This window comes from Phyllobates terribilis, unplaced genomic scaffold (assembly GCF_046119375.1).
Source record: "Phyllobates terribilis strain yellow unplaced genomic scaffold, ASM4611937v1 Scaffold_1__5_contigs__length_1240528914, whole genome shotgun sequence".
Taxonomy (NCBI): domain Eukaryota; kingdom Metazoa; phylum Chordata; class Amphibia; order Anura; family Dendrobatidae; genus Phyllobates; species Phyllobates terribilis.
Genome location: NW_027362761.1, coordinates 365,488,988 through 365,505,368, shown reverse-complemented (window position 1 = coordinate 365,505,368; position 16,381 = coordinate 365,488,988). Strand labels below are relative to the sequence as shown.

Sequence of the window (16,381 nt, the reverse complement as noted above, 5' to 3'; positions counted from 1 at the left end):
AATTGCACACTGCCAGAGTATTCAGGTAGAAAATTGCTACTATGTGCTGTTCCTGAGCGCTATCTGCACACCCAGCTCTACTACAACAAGGTATCTGGTCTACTCAGCGCTGCATTTCTTCAGTGCTATGCGCACATTCAGTTCTGCTACTACAAGGTGCCCGATTGTTTACATATTAGTACTGAATCTAGGTGCGATCCCCACACTCAACACTGCTGCATCAAGTTACTTGCCTTCCTACTCATCTATACTAATCCTAGGTGTAGTCAGCACACTCGACTCTACTGAGCGACTACACTTGCTGTTCCATGTGCCATCCAAACGCTCCCAGTCGGCTGCATCAAATCCTCCGGTCCGTGCTGCTCACCCTGACTTACAGCTTAGCAAATCCAGGAGTTCTTTTCCTTTTATAGCAAAGACAACCTACACCGCTTGCCAGCTTTGTACATTTTACGCAAATGCCAACTCAAACAGTCTGACGGATATTCATGTTATATCACTGTCTGCAGACAGCGCGCCACTGGCCCCCGCCACGCCGTCCCAGCGCGTCACTGGCCCCCGCCACGCCGTCCCAGCGCGCCACTGGCCCCCGCGCCACGCCGTCCCCCTGTGACATTGCTCTTTTGCACCCATCTTGTCATGCATCATTCATTCCCAGGTGGTCAGTCATCTCCTCACAGACCCTTCCCTCCGGTGACACATCCAGCAGTCACACATTGCTCAGGGTAACTCCACCTGACATCAGCCTGGGCTCTCGGCCTCCCAGGCGCCGCTTGTCAGTCGCCCGCAGTATGTACCGGAGCTGTGTGACACTACCGCAGTCCCCGCAGCACGGTCCCACTGTCCTACCTTTATTGTTCTGTCCATGGCGTTCCCGTGAGACATCCGTCAGCGACAGCTGTGAATGGCGCAATCACAGCGGGTCAGAGCTGGTGACGAATCATGGAGCCACCGGTCTGAGCCTCCATACAATGTCACCAAGGGGAGGGCAGAAGACTGGAAGCGGAGGGACCGGAGCTGTAACAGGGCTGTGAAGAGGCCTCCCCCAATACACTAGATGACCTCCCTCCAGGGGTGACCTCAGCAATGCCGGCTACGTGTACTGCCCACAGCAACACAGTTCCACCAAGATTACACAATTATATGTCACCGGAATAGACGAAGAAAATGAACGCACCCGAAGAGTGGGGTAGTGCTATGTGAAAGGTGACCAGGTACCGGGAAAATAAACAGGCATATGCTAGGACACCTCAATACGCGCCACAGCCAGCAAGGCCCCATAGCGCAGAGTGGTGGATAATCCCCGGACAGGGGGCTTTCTCATCCGGCGGCGCCCAGTGATGAGCGCGCTAATGTGCAGGAGGAAGGCTATGCCGGCTCTATGATGGCTGAGACTACAATGGAGGTGTTGGAAGGAGGTCCTCTCTGTGGAGCAGGCATTCTGGCCTGGCCACTGCAGAGCCTGCTGTAATGGAGTGATTAGCAAAAGCTGCTCCTGGCTTTGAGCTGATTTATTAATGATATTTTTGATTCGATTATTATAGATTATTATAATAGGAGCTACTGGACGTGGTCCTCCAGCACTGTAGATGACTGGCTGCTCAGGGCGGACTTCTAACAACCTCAGTCTAGTCAGTTCAGTACAGAGCCGGCGAGAATGTGGGGAAACGGAGCTCCGGCTTTATAGGTTATTTATCTGCTTCAATCTTAATAAGGGAAAGCGGAATACCTGGATAAAACTGAAAAGTTGATGTGCAGAAGCTTAAAGGGCACCAGGTCTCATCACCTTATTTCAGTTCCATGTCGGGCACATAAGCTGTGAAGCCGCATTGCACATGTTTAGTGTATGGTCACTTATGCGATAGTGCAGCATTTTTTGATGCAATTCTACACATTTTTTTCCAGCAATTTTTTAAATCTATGTAAAAAATCATGAAGAGTTAAAACAAATCGCAATGCGATCAAATCATGGCAACATACACTTTATGCAATTTACCTGTTGTTAAAAGTTCCTCTTCATTTTCAAGAATGGAGGGATTGTTAATTCTATAGACCTCTGCAGTCTAGTTGCAGGGGCCGGTTTCCTAGACAATAAAAGGCCAAGAGAGAGAAACACGGCACTGTTAGCGCAATAACTTCCAGATGGGTTTATAGTGCCAGGCTAGAACCAACCCACTGTAGAGAGGCTCATCTTAGGAGGTTGTACAGCAACCAGGCACAACATTGGGGGTCAGCATATGGCACAGGTCTGAGTGAATGGGCCGCCTGCATCAGCCGTTGAGGGGCATTGTGATGTCTGGGCATCCATGCAAAAACTCAACATAACGCACGAAAAAATATTAAGCCTTAGGTGTTTCTGGTTAGGGAAGCCCAGATGGAATAGAAAGTGGGATATAATCTTTTGTAAATTAGTATATTATTGATAAAAAGAACTCAAAAATATAAAAACAAGAAATAGGCAGAACATGGAAGTAAATAAATCCATGCAACGCATTTCAACGCCGGACCGGCATGTTCAGGCATAATTGCAAGGATTGAAGCATTGGGCCCTAAGAGTTTTCGTGTCCATGCTTCTCTGACTGTTAGTTTTGTACAGGTCTCTTAGCAATCTGCCATTTAGAGTTGGGACTCTGTGTAAAATGTAAAGAAAACGAGAAAAAATAAAACTGGAAAAATAAACTTTAAAGAAGAAGGAAAAAAAGGGAGCAAAGAGACGGTGATATCTAAGCGTAGTGTTAGGCTGTGTGCCCACGATGCGTTTTTTAAGCGTTTCCGCAGCGGGAAAATCGCTGCAGAAACGCTTAAAAAACGCACGGTAGAAGGCCTGCCATGTTCCCCAATGATAATCCGCATGTGCTGTGCACATGCGGAAATTTCCGCTGCGGGTTATCATTACGGAAAAAAACACAGCACTACCAATTATTTTGCAGAAGCGCTGCGTTTTCACCGCCATTGACTTGCATTGAATCGCTTGGATTCCGCATCACTGCATCTGTAGATGCGGAATCCAAGCGTACAGTGTCCATTTTAGGACATGATCAGATATCAAAATCAAACATCAGAATGTCAGTTTGAGGTTAAATACCCTGTCTGAGAACTGATTCTGACGAGTGATTCTGACGAATGATTTTGACGAGTGATTCTGACAAATGATTTTGACGAGTGATTCTGATGAATGATTTTGATGAGTGATTCTGACTAGTTATTCTGATGAGTGATTTTAACAAGTGATTCTGACAAGTGACTTTTACAACTGTAAAAAAAAAAAAGTAACTATTCGCTGATGGGACCTGAACCCAAAATTCTGTGTCCCAAAGCCAGTGCACTAACCACTAAGCTATTAACTTACTTGTAAAATCCTTAGAGTTCTATTTGGTTATATGATTTTCAGTGCAAACTCGTCTAACTCATTGGGACCTATGCACAGACTGCAAGCAAGCCAAATTCAAATGATGTTTGATTCTGATGTGTGAGTCTGATGTGTGACTTTCTTCAAACATCAGAATCGCAATAACTTTTAGTCATCCTGAGTATTTTCATGGTTGATCTCATAAGACAAGAAAAGCTATGAGTTGCAGTCACTTGAATGGATAGCGCAATGGTAAGGTATCAGTCTCTCAAACTACAGTATGAGAGTTCAAATCCCGATGGGAAGAAGTTTGTTTTGTTGTTTTTTTTAGCTATGACTGTTTAGCACACAAACTACAGGGGTGTTTTACTTTTAATATCTGACACTCTGATTGTCATCCTGATGTGTTAAGAGTTTCAGACACGCTGTCTATTTGCATGGTAAATTACATAGCCAAAGTAAATTGGGAGTTTGCAGCCAGTAACTTGGGTGGATGGAAATAAAAATTTACAATAAAGACATTTTATCATTAGACCCCTTTAAGAAATTATGCAAATATAAAGTCACTTGGAAATAGATATGTAGTAAATTATTGCCTCCCAATTTACTTTGGCTATGTAATTTACCATGCAAATAGACAGTGTGTCTGAAACTCTTAACACATCAGGATGACAATCAGAGTGTCAGATATTAAAAGTAAAACACCCCTGTAGTTTGTGTGCTAAATAGTCATAATTAAAAAAATAATAATAATTTTCTTCCTATCAGGATTTGAACTCTGACACTGTAGTTTCAGAGACTAAAGCCTTACCATTGCGCTGTCCAGTCAAATGATAGTAGTGACAGCTTTTCTTGTCTTATGAGATCAACCATGAAAATACTCAGGGTGACTAAAAGTCATTCTGATTCTGATGTTTGAAGAAAGTCACACATCAGACTCACACATCAGAATCAAACATCATTTGAATTTGGCTTGCTTGCAGTCTGTGCATACGTCCCAATGAGTTTTAGACAAGTTTGCACTGAAAATCATATAACCAAATAGAACTTCAAGGTTTTCAGAACTAAGTTAATATCTTAGTGTTTAGTGTACTGGCTTTGGGACGCAGAATTTTGGGTTCAAGTCCCATCAGCGAACAGTTACTTTTTTTTTATTATTATTATTACAGTTGTAAAAGTCACTCGTCAGAATCACTCGTCAAAATCACTCGTCAGAATCACTCATCAAAATCACTCGTCAGAAGCACTCGTCAAAATCATTCGTCAGAAGCACTCGTCAAAATCATTCGTCAGAATCACTCGTCAAAATCATTCGTCAGAATCACTCGTCAGAATCATTCGTCAAAATCACTCGTCAGAATCATTCGTCAGAATCACTCGTCAAAATCATTCGTCACAATCACTTGTCAAAATCAGTCGTCACAATCACTCGTCAGAATCACTCGTCAGAATCACTCGTCAAAATCATTCGTCAGAATCACTCGTCAAAATCACTCGTCAGAATCATTCGTCAGAATCACTCGTCAGAATCACTCGTCAAAATCATTCGTCAGAATCATTCGTCAGAATCACTCGTCAGAATCACTCGTCAAAATCACTCGTCAAAATCACTTGTCAGAATCAGTTCTCTGACAGGGTATTTAGCCTCAAACTGACATCATTCTGATGTTTGATTTTGATATCTGATCATGTCCAAAAATGGGCACTGTACAAGAGTTTCAATGTGCGGATGGTACCCGGGTGTGGAGGAGAGGAGACTCTCCTCCGGAACCGGGTACCATCGAACCTGTAAAAAAAAGAATACAATAAAAAATTAATATTATATTTACCTCCTAATGGCCCCCGCTGCGCTTGTCCTCCCTTGCCGGCAGCTCGCAGTGGACTAAAGGACCTGCGGTGACGTCATAGTCATGTGACGACAGGTCCTTCAGTGTAGTGTACCGCGCGCTGCTGGCTAGCCAGGACGGAGTGAAGCAAGACTCCGGGGGCCATCAGAAGGCAACTATAGATTTATTTTTTTATTTTTAAACATTCTTTAAGGTCACACTATATAAATCCATACCGTTTGCATGGATTTATATAGTGTGACCAAGTTGACAAGCACTTTCCAAGTGATGCTAAAATCGCTTTGAAAGTGCTTGTCAACCGCATGCGGAAATGCATGTGAAGAACGCTTCACATCCGCATGTCCCTGGCAGGAAAAACGCATGTACAATCCACATGCGTTTTTTCTGCCAGGGAGATGCAGAAACGCTCTGGAAAAAATCCTGAGCATTTCTGCATCGTGGGCACATAGCCTAAGTCCTACTTTATTTACGTTATTTGCAGATGTAATAAGAGGGTTCTCACCTCCTGTTGTGTGCGTTTAGGTCACAACTCCTTAAAAGCACTCGGTATTGGTAAGATTGTATGCAGCCGGCCCAGTCGGTTTTTGGTTATCATCCAAGCAAGATCCCAGCAGTGGAAAACAAAGTAAAAACTCAAAGGTCACCAGGGAACTGTGGTGCTCTAGATCAATTATGGCTTGGGAAAAAAAAAACATTATATACTAATAGCAAATGGTGGTTTTGTGGTTGTAATGTAATAGGTTAAAAAAACAACACTTTTTGCTTATACAAAGCCTTCAGCAGATATGTACAAGAGAGCAAGATACGTAAACTTATATACATATCAAGGGGTGGGATGACCACCAAACATTCTGAAAAAAAAAAATATATACATCATTTCTCAACCACATGCTTTTGGAAGTGCATTGAGCTGTAGGTTGGATTGCTGCTAAAGGGGGAAAAAAAACTCTTTAAATCTTCTTCCTTAGCGAGTGTGACCAGAGCGTAACTGCAAACGGAAGTAAGTGTGTGACTTGTTTTTCAGTGACTTGGATTCAGGGAGTTTGGAAGAGAGGAATTTGGACTGAATTGCTGTCTATATTTTATTAATTCTTTACATTTCTTTTTACTTAACATTTCTGTCTAGTGCAATCCCCATTAGGAAATGAGCTCCATTATTGGCAATGCTATCCAGTGTACATCTTGCCACATGTATGCAATCCTTGAACAGCCGGTCGTAGGTGCATACTGCTGTGCGAGATGTGTGCACGTTGTGCGTTTGGAAACCCAGGTACTGGATCTAAATGAGCAGCTGGGAACACTGAGATCCATTGACAATATGGAAAGGAGTCTGCTACTCACTGAGCAGCTGCTCACTGGGGTAGATGTGGAGGAGGGTGGTGGTAGTAGGGAGCTGCAGGACAGTGAGGCAGCTAGCTGGATGACAGAAGGGGGGGTAGAAGGAAGAGTGCCAGGATGGCTAGTCCTGATCTGGCACACCCCAATAAGTTGGTAGATGAGGGGGGTGTCGGTACAGGGGTAGCACTGCTGCAGCAAGGCATGTCCTCTGAAAGCCGGAGGAGTGTCCGCTCTAGTAAGGGGGGAAATAGGAGATCAGGGCAGGCCAGGCAGGTGCTGGTAATAGAGGACTCAATTATTATGGGAACAGATAGGGCAATCTCTCACAAAGACCGGGATAGTCGAACAGTGTGCTGCCTACCTGGCGCTCGAGTCCAGCACATTGCTGATCGGGTTGACAGATTACTGGGAGGGGCTGGTGAGGACCCAGCGGTCATGGTGCACATTGGCACAAATGACAAAATTAGAGGTAGGTGGAAGGTCCTTAAAGATGATTTCAGGGAATTAGGCTGCAAGCTTAAAGCAAGGACCTCCAAGGTGGTATTCTATGAAATACTGTCTGTACCACGTGCCACCCCAGAGAGGCACCGGGAGATAAATAAGTGGCTCAGGAATAGGTGTAGGAAGGAGGGGTTTGGGTTCCTGGAGAACTGGGCCGACTTCTCAGTTGGCTACAGGTTCTACTCTAGGGACGTGCTGCACCTCAATGGGGAGGGTGCATCTGTGCTGGTGGAGAAAATGGCTAGAAGGTTGGAGGAGTGTTTAAACTTGGAAATGGGGGGTATTCATTTTATAGGTAGGGAAGATTGTGCAGATAGTGACCTGGGCACAAATAAAGAAATTGGGGGTGGGGTTAGAACAGTTAATATAGTAAGAAGGAATAGAGGTACAGAGAGATACATAAAATGCATGTACACTAATGCCAGAAGCCTCACCAACAAAATGGAGGAATTAGAATTAATTTTGTTGGAAAATAATTATGACACGGTGGGGATATCTGAGACGTGGCTGGACGAGAGCCATGACTGGGCAGTTAATTTACAGGGCTATAGTCTGTCCAGAAATGACCGTACAGACAAGCGAAGGGGTGGTGTGTGTTTATATGTAAAATCATCCTTAAAACCCATCTTGTGTGAGAATATATGTGAATCTAATGAAAATGTAGAGTCCCTGTGGGTGGAGATAACGGGAGGGGGAAAAAATAATAAATTACTGATAGGGGTTTGTTCTCCAAAAATAATGGAAGCAGCGGAGAATATCCTCATAAAGCAAATAGATGAAGCAGCGACTCAAGGAGAAGTCATTATTATGGGGGACTTCAACTACTCTGAAATACATTGGGGAACAGAAACCTGTAGTTCAAGCAAAGGTAATAGGTTTTTGACAACTATGAGAGACAATTACCTTTCACAACTGGTTCAGGACCCAACAAGAAGGGGGGCACTGCTAAACCTAATATTAACCAACAGGCCAGACCCCATATCAAATATGCGAATTGGGGGTCACTTGGGTAATAGTGATCACAAAATAATACGTTTTCTTGTATCCTTTAATAAGATCTTTAGTGGAGGGGTTATAAGGGCGCTAAACTTCAGGAAGGCAAATTTCCAACGGTTGAGAGATGAACTTAGTGCAATAAACTGGGACGATATCCTGAGACATAAAACTACACAAAGCAAATGGGAAACATTTATTAGCATCCTGAATAGGACCTGTGCACAATATATACCCCATGGGAATAAACATGCTAGAAATAGGAGGAAACCACTATGGCTAAATAGAGCTGTAAGGGGCGCAATGAGTGACAAAAAGAAAGCATTTAGAGAACTAAAGCAAGTAGGTAGTGATGCTGCATTAAATAAATATAGAAAATTAAATAAATTCTGTAAAAACCAAATCAAGGCAGCAAAGATTGAGGCAGAGAGAATCATTGCCAGAGAAAGTAAAAATAACCCCAAAATATTCTTTAACTACATAAATAGTAAAAAACTAAAAAATGATAGTGTTGACCCCCTTACAAATAGTCTGAGTGAAATGGTGGATGAGGATGAGGAAAAAGCCAATATGCTAAATGATTTTTTTTCAACAGTATTTACACAAGACAATTGCATGACAGAAAACATGATCAGTGATGACAAAAATTCTCCATTAAATGTCACTTGCTTAACCCAGCAGGAAGTACGGCAGCATCTAAAAATCTCTAAAGTTGACAAATCCCCGGGCCCGGATGGGATACACCCGCGAGTACTGCAGGAATTAAGTAACGTCATAGGTAGACCATTATTTTTAATCTTTAAAGATTCCATAATAACAGGGTCTGTACCACAGGACTGGCGTATAGCAAATGTGGTGCCAATATTCAAAAAGGGGACAAAAACTGAACTTGGAAATTATAGGCCAGTAAGCTTAACCTCTACTGTGGGTAAAATCCTGGAGGGTTTTCTAAGAGATGCTATACTAGAGTATCTGAAGAAGAATAACCTCATGACTAGTGTTGAGCATTCCGATACTGAAATATCGGGTATCGGCCGATATTCGCGGTATCGGAATTCCGATACTTAATTCCGATACTTTTGCAATATCGTATACCGGAATCGGAAGTTCCCATAATGCAATGAGCCATTTTCATTTTATTCAGCCAATGAGGATCCTAAGAAGTGTGGGCACATCCTGTTAGGCATGTAGGCATCTTAACTAATGGCATGGCTGTGATTGGCTGCTGAAATGATGTCATGATGCACTATAAAAGCCGCCGCCGCCATTTTGAGCTCACTCTGCTGTGAATTCAGTTAGGGATAGGACGCTGTTGTTCTGAGGGACAGTTTTAGCTACCTATTTGGTCTATTCTGCTTTACCCAAGCTACTTTATAAATCACTGTGCCTTGCAGTGCTAGTGCACAGTTCTCTGTGCTGTTCACCGCTTTCTGCAAGGTCTCTGTGTGTGAGTGCAGCTCACCCTGTAGTGTGTGCTTCAACCACGTCTGGTTGTAGTGCACTCAGTGTGTGTCACTGCCTCATACATTGTCCTTTTTTGCCAATTCATAATTTTTCCTGATATCTCCTATTAGTGTGGTGGTTCCATCCGTATTCAGCTAAATTGGTTCCAAACACACTATATAGGAGTAGATAGAGAATTTTTTTTGGTCTTGCAGCGCTAGTGCACAGTGCTCTGCATCTGTACTGTTCACCGCTGTCTGCAAGGTCTGGTGTGTGAGTGCAGCTCACCCTGTAGTGTGTGCTTCAACCACGTCTGGTTGTAGTGCACTCAGTGTGTGTCACTGCCTCATACATTGTCCTTTTTTGCCAATTCATAATTTTTCCTGATATCTCCTATTAGTGTGGTGGTTCCATCCGTATTCAGCTAAATTGGTTCCAAACACACTATATAGGAGTAGATAGAGAATTTTTTTTGGTCTTGCAGCGCTAGTGCACAGTGCTCTGCATCTGTACTGTTCACCGCTGTCTGCAAAGTCTGGTGTGTGAGTGCAGCTCACCCTGTAGTGTGTGCTTCAACCACGTCTGGTTGTAGTGCACTCAGTGTGTGTCACTGCCTCATACATTGTCCTTTTTTTGCCAATTCATAATTTTTCCTGATTTCTCCTATTAGTGTGGTGGTTCCATCCGTATTCAGCTAAATTGGTTCCAAACACACTATATAGGAGTAGTTAGAGGAGCCTTTCTGCAGCATTGGGCCCTGCAGCCCCAGCCAGATTAGTATTAGCCTATTTTTTGCAGCCTCATCTATTGCATTGTAGGTTACCTTCCTACATTGTAATAGCTACAAAAAGTTTGTGATACTATCGTTATTACATCTTTAGGCACATCCAGTGTCTTTTTGTGACAAAAAAAACCTAAATAAAGTTCACCAAACACTCCACTTTACAGTTGTGTAGGCCACATTAGCTCATATTAAAGTCTAGTCCACACTTTATAAAATTTGTGTTTCTTATACCTGTTAGCAGCTGTTCAGGAATAAGCACACTAAGCCCTTAGTACTTTTCTGCCTATCTTTATCAGTCTACCAAGATGAAGAAGGCAGGGAGTAAGGCATGTGGTCGTGGGCGTGGGCGTGGGCGTGGAGTTTCTGCAGGGAGAGGACGTGAGGATTCTGTGCCTGCAGGGAGAGGACGTGGGGATTCTGTGCCTGCTGCGGGCACCAGTGACTCAGCATCCCCCAGTTTTACCAGGGAACAGTCCTTTATGCGCAGCTTTGTAGGAGCTAGCCGTACCCCACTGCTGCGCGAGGACCAAATTGAAGCCGTTGTCGGATGGATGGCAGCTAACGCATCGACTTCAATTAGTTCCAGATCCTCTCAGGTCCTGAGCACTGAAGAGCACCCATCTGTCTCTTCACCACCTGCCAAATTGCCCAGGCAGTCAGAGAGCCCTGGACAGGAGCCATCTCTACTTCTGTTCTCTGAATCTCTTGGCTTGGAAAGAGGGGGCCAGCCAAGCAGAATTCGAGAATTTGAAGAAGAGGTAGTATGCAGTGATGCGCAACCGTTTTGTCTCTCTGAATCTGAAGAGGCGGGTGGGCCAGTGCCTATGGTCAGCAGCACACCTCAGTACGCATCTGATGATGAGACTCAGGTGCCACTTTCTGGTGCGTACTGTGCTGTCGAGACTACCCAGGAGAAGCAGTTGTTTGAAGAGGGTGGTGTAGATGATGAGGTCCTTGACCCATCATGGCGTGAGGGACAGGAAGGTGGTGGGAGCAGCTCTGAGGAAGAGATTCCCCGAACAGCCCAAAAAGGAGAGGGAGGGGGCAGACTTGGTTGCCTGTAGCCTCCACTTCGGCACCCATTAGGAGCATGGCTCTTCCAAAATCCAAAGCGGGCGCTCCCAAGACTTGCAGTGCCTGGTCCTTTTTTGACACAGTTGCAGATGACATTTGCTTTGTCAAATGCAAGCTGTGTAATCAGAAGGTGAAAAGAGGGAAAAGTGTCAGCAACCTCAATACCACAAATATGTGGAAACATGTGCGGACCAAGCACGTGGTGGAGTTACAAAAACACACTGAAGACCTAGGCCAACCTACAGCGCCACCTACCACCTCTTCAGCTCGTGTTGTAGCCTCTTCCTCCAGCTCACACACAGCTGGTTCGGCTTCCTCACAGGATCGCCATGGAAGAATCTCTGGCACTGTTTTACAGAGACACAGTGTAATTCCACCCACAGCACCACTTTCCCAGTCATCCTCACACTCCCAGGCCAGTCTACAGCCATCGTTAGCACAGGCATGGGAGAAAAGGCGCCCATACTCGGCAAACCACCCCCGAGCACAGGCTCTGAATGATGGCATTGCTAAACTATTGGCCCTTGAAATGCTATCATTCAGGCTGGTGGAGACTGACACATTCCGTAACTTTATGGCATTGGCAGTCCCACAATACAACGTGCCCAGCCGATTTTATTTCAGCAGGCAAGCCGTCCCTGCCCTGCAACATCATGTGGAGGGAAAAATTAAACATGCGCTACAAAACGCCGTCAGTAGCAAGGTCCACCTGACCACCGATGCGTGGACCAGTAAGCATGGACAGGGGCGATACCTTTCCCTCACTGCCCATTGGGTAAATGTTGTGGAGCCGGGTACAGATCTTGAGAGTGGCGCTGTACGTGTTCTGCCAACTCCAAGGATTGCAGGAATCCAGTCTGTACACATTGACTCCTCCTCATACTCCAGTTCCTCTGAATCAGCGCTGCAGGAGCCGTCACGGTCTACCTCCACATCGACCCGTGAACGACCTGTTATGGTGACCAATATGAGCACAGCCGTGGCCAAACGTCAACAGGCCGTATTAAAATTAATTTCTTTGGGGAATCGAAGCCACACAGCGCAGGAGCTCTGGAATGCCATCAAGCAGCAGAGCGACGTGTGGTTTGTGCCAGCGAATCTCCAGCCAGGCATGGTAGTGTGTGACAATGGCCGAAATCTGGTGGCAGCTCTGGGCCTAGGCAACGTCACTCACATCCCATGTCTGGCACATGTGCTCAACTTGGTCGTGCAGAGTTTTTTGAGGGACTATCCGGATCTGGATGCACTGCTTCACAAGGTCCGCATAGAGTGCGCTCACTTGCGGCGTTCCAGCAATGCAAGATCACGCATTGCAGCTCTGCAGCGCCGATTACGTCTTCCGGAACATCGCATCATATGTGACCTACCCACCAGGTGGAATTCAACGTTACATATGTTGGAGAGGCTGTGTGAGCAGCAGGCAGCAGTAATGGAGTACCAGCTGCAGCAGGCGCAAACAAGTCGCAGTGCGCGCCGTTCACACTTCACCACCACTGAGTGGGCCTCTATGAAGGACATTTGCCACGTTTTGCGTGCCTTCGATTATTCCACGCGGATGGCGAGTGCAGATGATGCACTAGTCAGCATGACTATCCCCCTTATCTGCCTGCTTGAAAAAACACTGCAAGCACTAACGGACGAGGTTTTGGAAGAGGTGGAGGATGAGGAGTCACAAATGCCATCTGCTTCTCTACAGTCTGCGCAACGTGGTTCCTCACAAAGGCCTAGGCAGGGGACACTTTGTGAGGAGGATGAGGAGGAGTCAATGGATGAGGAAGACATCTGTCCAGAGGAGGGAGGTACACAATGCTCTAGTAGTCAGTATCTAGAGCGAGGGTGGGGTGATGCAGAGCAGGCAGAGATCACGCCTCAAGCAGGGGACAGCGTTTCTTGGCCAGTTGGCAGTCTGCAGCACATGGTTGATTTCATGCTGCAGTGCCTGAGAAACGACCGCCGCATCGCCCACATTCTCAACACGGTTGATTATTGGGTGTCCACCCTCCTAGATCCTCGCTACCGGGACAACTTACAAAGCCTCATAACACCGTTGAACCGAGAGCGTAAAATGCGGGAGTACAAAGATGCACTGGTGCATTCCATCATGTTCTCCATTCCAACCGAGAGCAGTGCTGCTAGTGCTTTACAAAGCAGCTCAGTGCGTCGAGGCAGTGGAGGAAGCTCTGCACAAAGAGGGAGCAGAAGCAGCGCCTCAGCACAAGGCAAGACCAGTATGGCCGAAATGTGGCAAAGTTTTGTGTCCCCGCCGCCACAAATGTCTACACCATCACAGACGGCTCCAGTCAGCAGGAGGCAACGTTTCCGTCAGATGGTGACAGACTACATGTCTTGCCTTCTTAGTGTACTCCCAGACGGCTCTTCTCCCTTCAAGTTTTGGGTCTGTAAGCTGGATATATGGCCAGAGCTTAGTCAGTATGCATTGGAGGTGCTAGCTTGCCCTGCTGCTAGTGTATTATCGGAACGCGTCTTTAGTGCCGCAGGTGGTGTACTAACAGACCGTCGCATGCGACTATCCTCCGATAACGTTGACCGGCTTACTTTTCTCAAAATGAACAAGGCCTGGATCTCTCATGAATTTGCCAGTCCTCTTCCAGAATAAATAATTGGTTGGCAACAGTATCCAGGTCTCCTGTTGTGTTCATGTTTCTACCACCTGAACTGTAATCCCTGAGCTCCAACACCGCCAGTTGGTGCTTGGAAGTGCCGTCTGCACAGTCAACACTTGCTGCCGTGTTATTGGGGTTCAGTAACGTCAGCTGTTCCCCTGCTGTGCGGACGGCAATTTCTCCTGCTCTGTCCACATTCTCACTACTACAGATTTTAAAGTTGCTCCAATTACACCTCTGGCTCCTCTGTTTTCAGTATTATCCCTGAGCTCCAACACCGCCAGTTGGTGCTCGGAAGTGCCGTCTGCACAGTCAACACTTGCTGCCGTGTTATTGGGGTTCAGTAACGTCAGCTGTTCCCCTGCTGTGCGGACGGCAATTTCTCCTGCTCTGTCCACATTCTCACTACTACAGATTTTAAAGTTGCTCCAATTACACCTCTGGCTCCTCTGTTTTCAGTATTATCCCTGAGCTCCAACACCGCCAGTTGGCGCTCGGAAGTGCCGTCTGCACAGTCAACACTTGCTGCCGTGGTATTGGGGTTCAGTAACGTCAGCTGATCCCCAGCTGTGTGTCCGGCAAATTCTCCTGCTTTGTCCACATCCACTGTACTACGGATTTAAAACCTCCTCCAAATACACCTCTGGCTACTCTGTTTTTAGTATTTACCCTGGGCTCCAATACCGCTAGTTGCTGCTCAGAAGTGCCGTCTGCACAGTCAACGCTTGCTCCAGTGTTATTGGGGTTCAGTAACGTCAGCTGATCCCCAGCTGTGTGTCCGGCAAATTCTCCTGCTTTGTCCACATCCACTGTACTACGGATTTAAAACCTCCTCCAAATACACCTCTGGCTCCTCTGTTTTTAGTATTTACCCTGGGCTCCAATACCGCTAGTTGCTGCTCAGAAGTGCCGTCTGCACAGTCAACGCTTGCTCCAGTGTTATTGGGGTTCAGTAACGTCAGCTGATCCCCAGCTGTGTGTCCGGCAAATTCTCCTGCTTTGTCCACATCCACTGTACTACGGATTTAAAACCTCCTCCAAATACACCTCTGGCTCCTCTGTTTTTAGTATTTACCCTGGCTCCAATACCGCTAGTTGCTGCTCAGAAGTGCCGTCTGCACAGTCAACGCTTGCTCCAGTGTTATTGGGGTTCAGTAACGTCAGCTGATCCCCAGCTGTGTGTCCGGCAAATTCTCCTGCTTTGTCCACATCCACTGTACTACGGATTTAAAACCTCCTCCAAATACACCTCTGGCTCCTCTGTTTTTAGTATTTACCCTGGGCTCCAATACCGCTAGTTGCTGCTCAGAAGTGCCGTCTGCACAGTCAACGCTTGCTCCAGTGTTATTGAGGTTCAGTAACGTCAGCTGATCCCCAGCTGTGTGTCCGGCAAATTCTCCTGCTTTGTCCACATCCACTGTACTACGGATTTAAAACTTGCTCCAATTACACCTCTGGCTCCACTCTGTTTTTAGTATTTACCCTGGGTTCCAGCACCGCCAGCTGGTTCTCGGTAGTTCCATTTGCTCTTGTACCTTCTACTACCCATCCGGGTTCCAGTACCGTCAGCTGCTTCTCGGCAGTGACTTTGGCACGGGTACTCTCTCCTGCCCAGCCTGGTTCCAGCACGCCAGCTGTTTCCGGGTAGTGTCAACGTCACTTTGCCTCCAATGCGTTGTCCTGTCGTGTTGCGGTCGGGTTAGCCGACTCTATGGTGCCTGCAGTTTAGGTGACTCCTATGTGGGCTGCGGGATCTGGCAATGAAGGCTGGTTCCATAGTGCCAATAGGACAAGCACCCCCTGTAGGACTGTGGGTTTTGGTAACTGCAGCCGGCTCACGGCCTTGAACTTTTTTTTACATGGGTACCTTCTGCTACCCATCCGGGTTCCAGTACCGTCAGCTGGTTCTCGGCAGTGCCTTTGGATTAGGTGTCTCCTTCTCGGTATCCAAGTTCCACCAACGTCTGCTGGTCCTTGGTAGTGCTTTCTGGCACAGGTACCTCCTGCTTAGTAACCGAGTTCCAGTACCGTCAGCTGGTCTTCGGCAGTTCCATTGGCTCTTGTACCTTCTGCTACCCATCCGGGTTCCAGTACCGTCAGCTGGTCCTCGGTAGTTCCATTTGCTCTTGTACCTTCTACTACCCATCCGGATTCCAGTACCGTCAGCTGGTTCTCGGCAGTGACTTTGGCACCGGTACTCCCTCCTGCCCAGCCTGGTTCCAGCACGCCAGCTGTTTCCGGGTAGTGTCAACGTCACTTTGCCTCCAATGCGTTGTCCTGTCGTGTTGCGGTCGGGTTAGCCGACTCTATGGTGCCTGCAGTTTAGGTGACTCCTATGTGGGCTGCGGGATCTGGCAATGAAGGCTGGTTCCATAGTGCCAATAGGACAAGCACCCCCTGTAGGACTGTGGGTTTTGGTAACTGCGGC

General features: G+C 46.5%; 1 protein-coding gene across 1 annotated transcript in view; it reads right to left on the bottom strand.

The window, feature by feature from the left end:
• The window catches only part of MAPKAPK5 (MAPK activated protein kinase 5), a 73,686-nt gene extending 72,633 nt beyond the window's left edge, over nt 1-1,053 (bottom strand). The window contains exon 1 of the mRNA XM_073676347.1: nt 850-1,053. Within this exon, the coding sequence (XP_073532448.1) occupies nt 850-885 (36 nt within the window). The 5' untranslated portion in view covers nt 886-1,053. The remainder of the gene's footprint in view (nt 1-849) is intronic.
• Between the last annotated feature and the right edge of the window lie 15,328 nt (nt 1,054-16,381).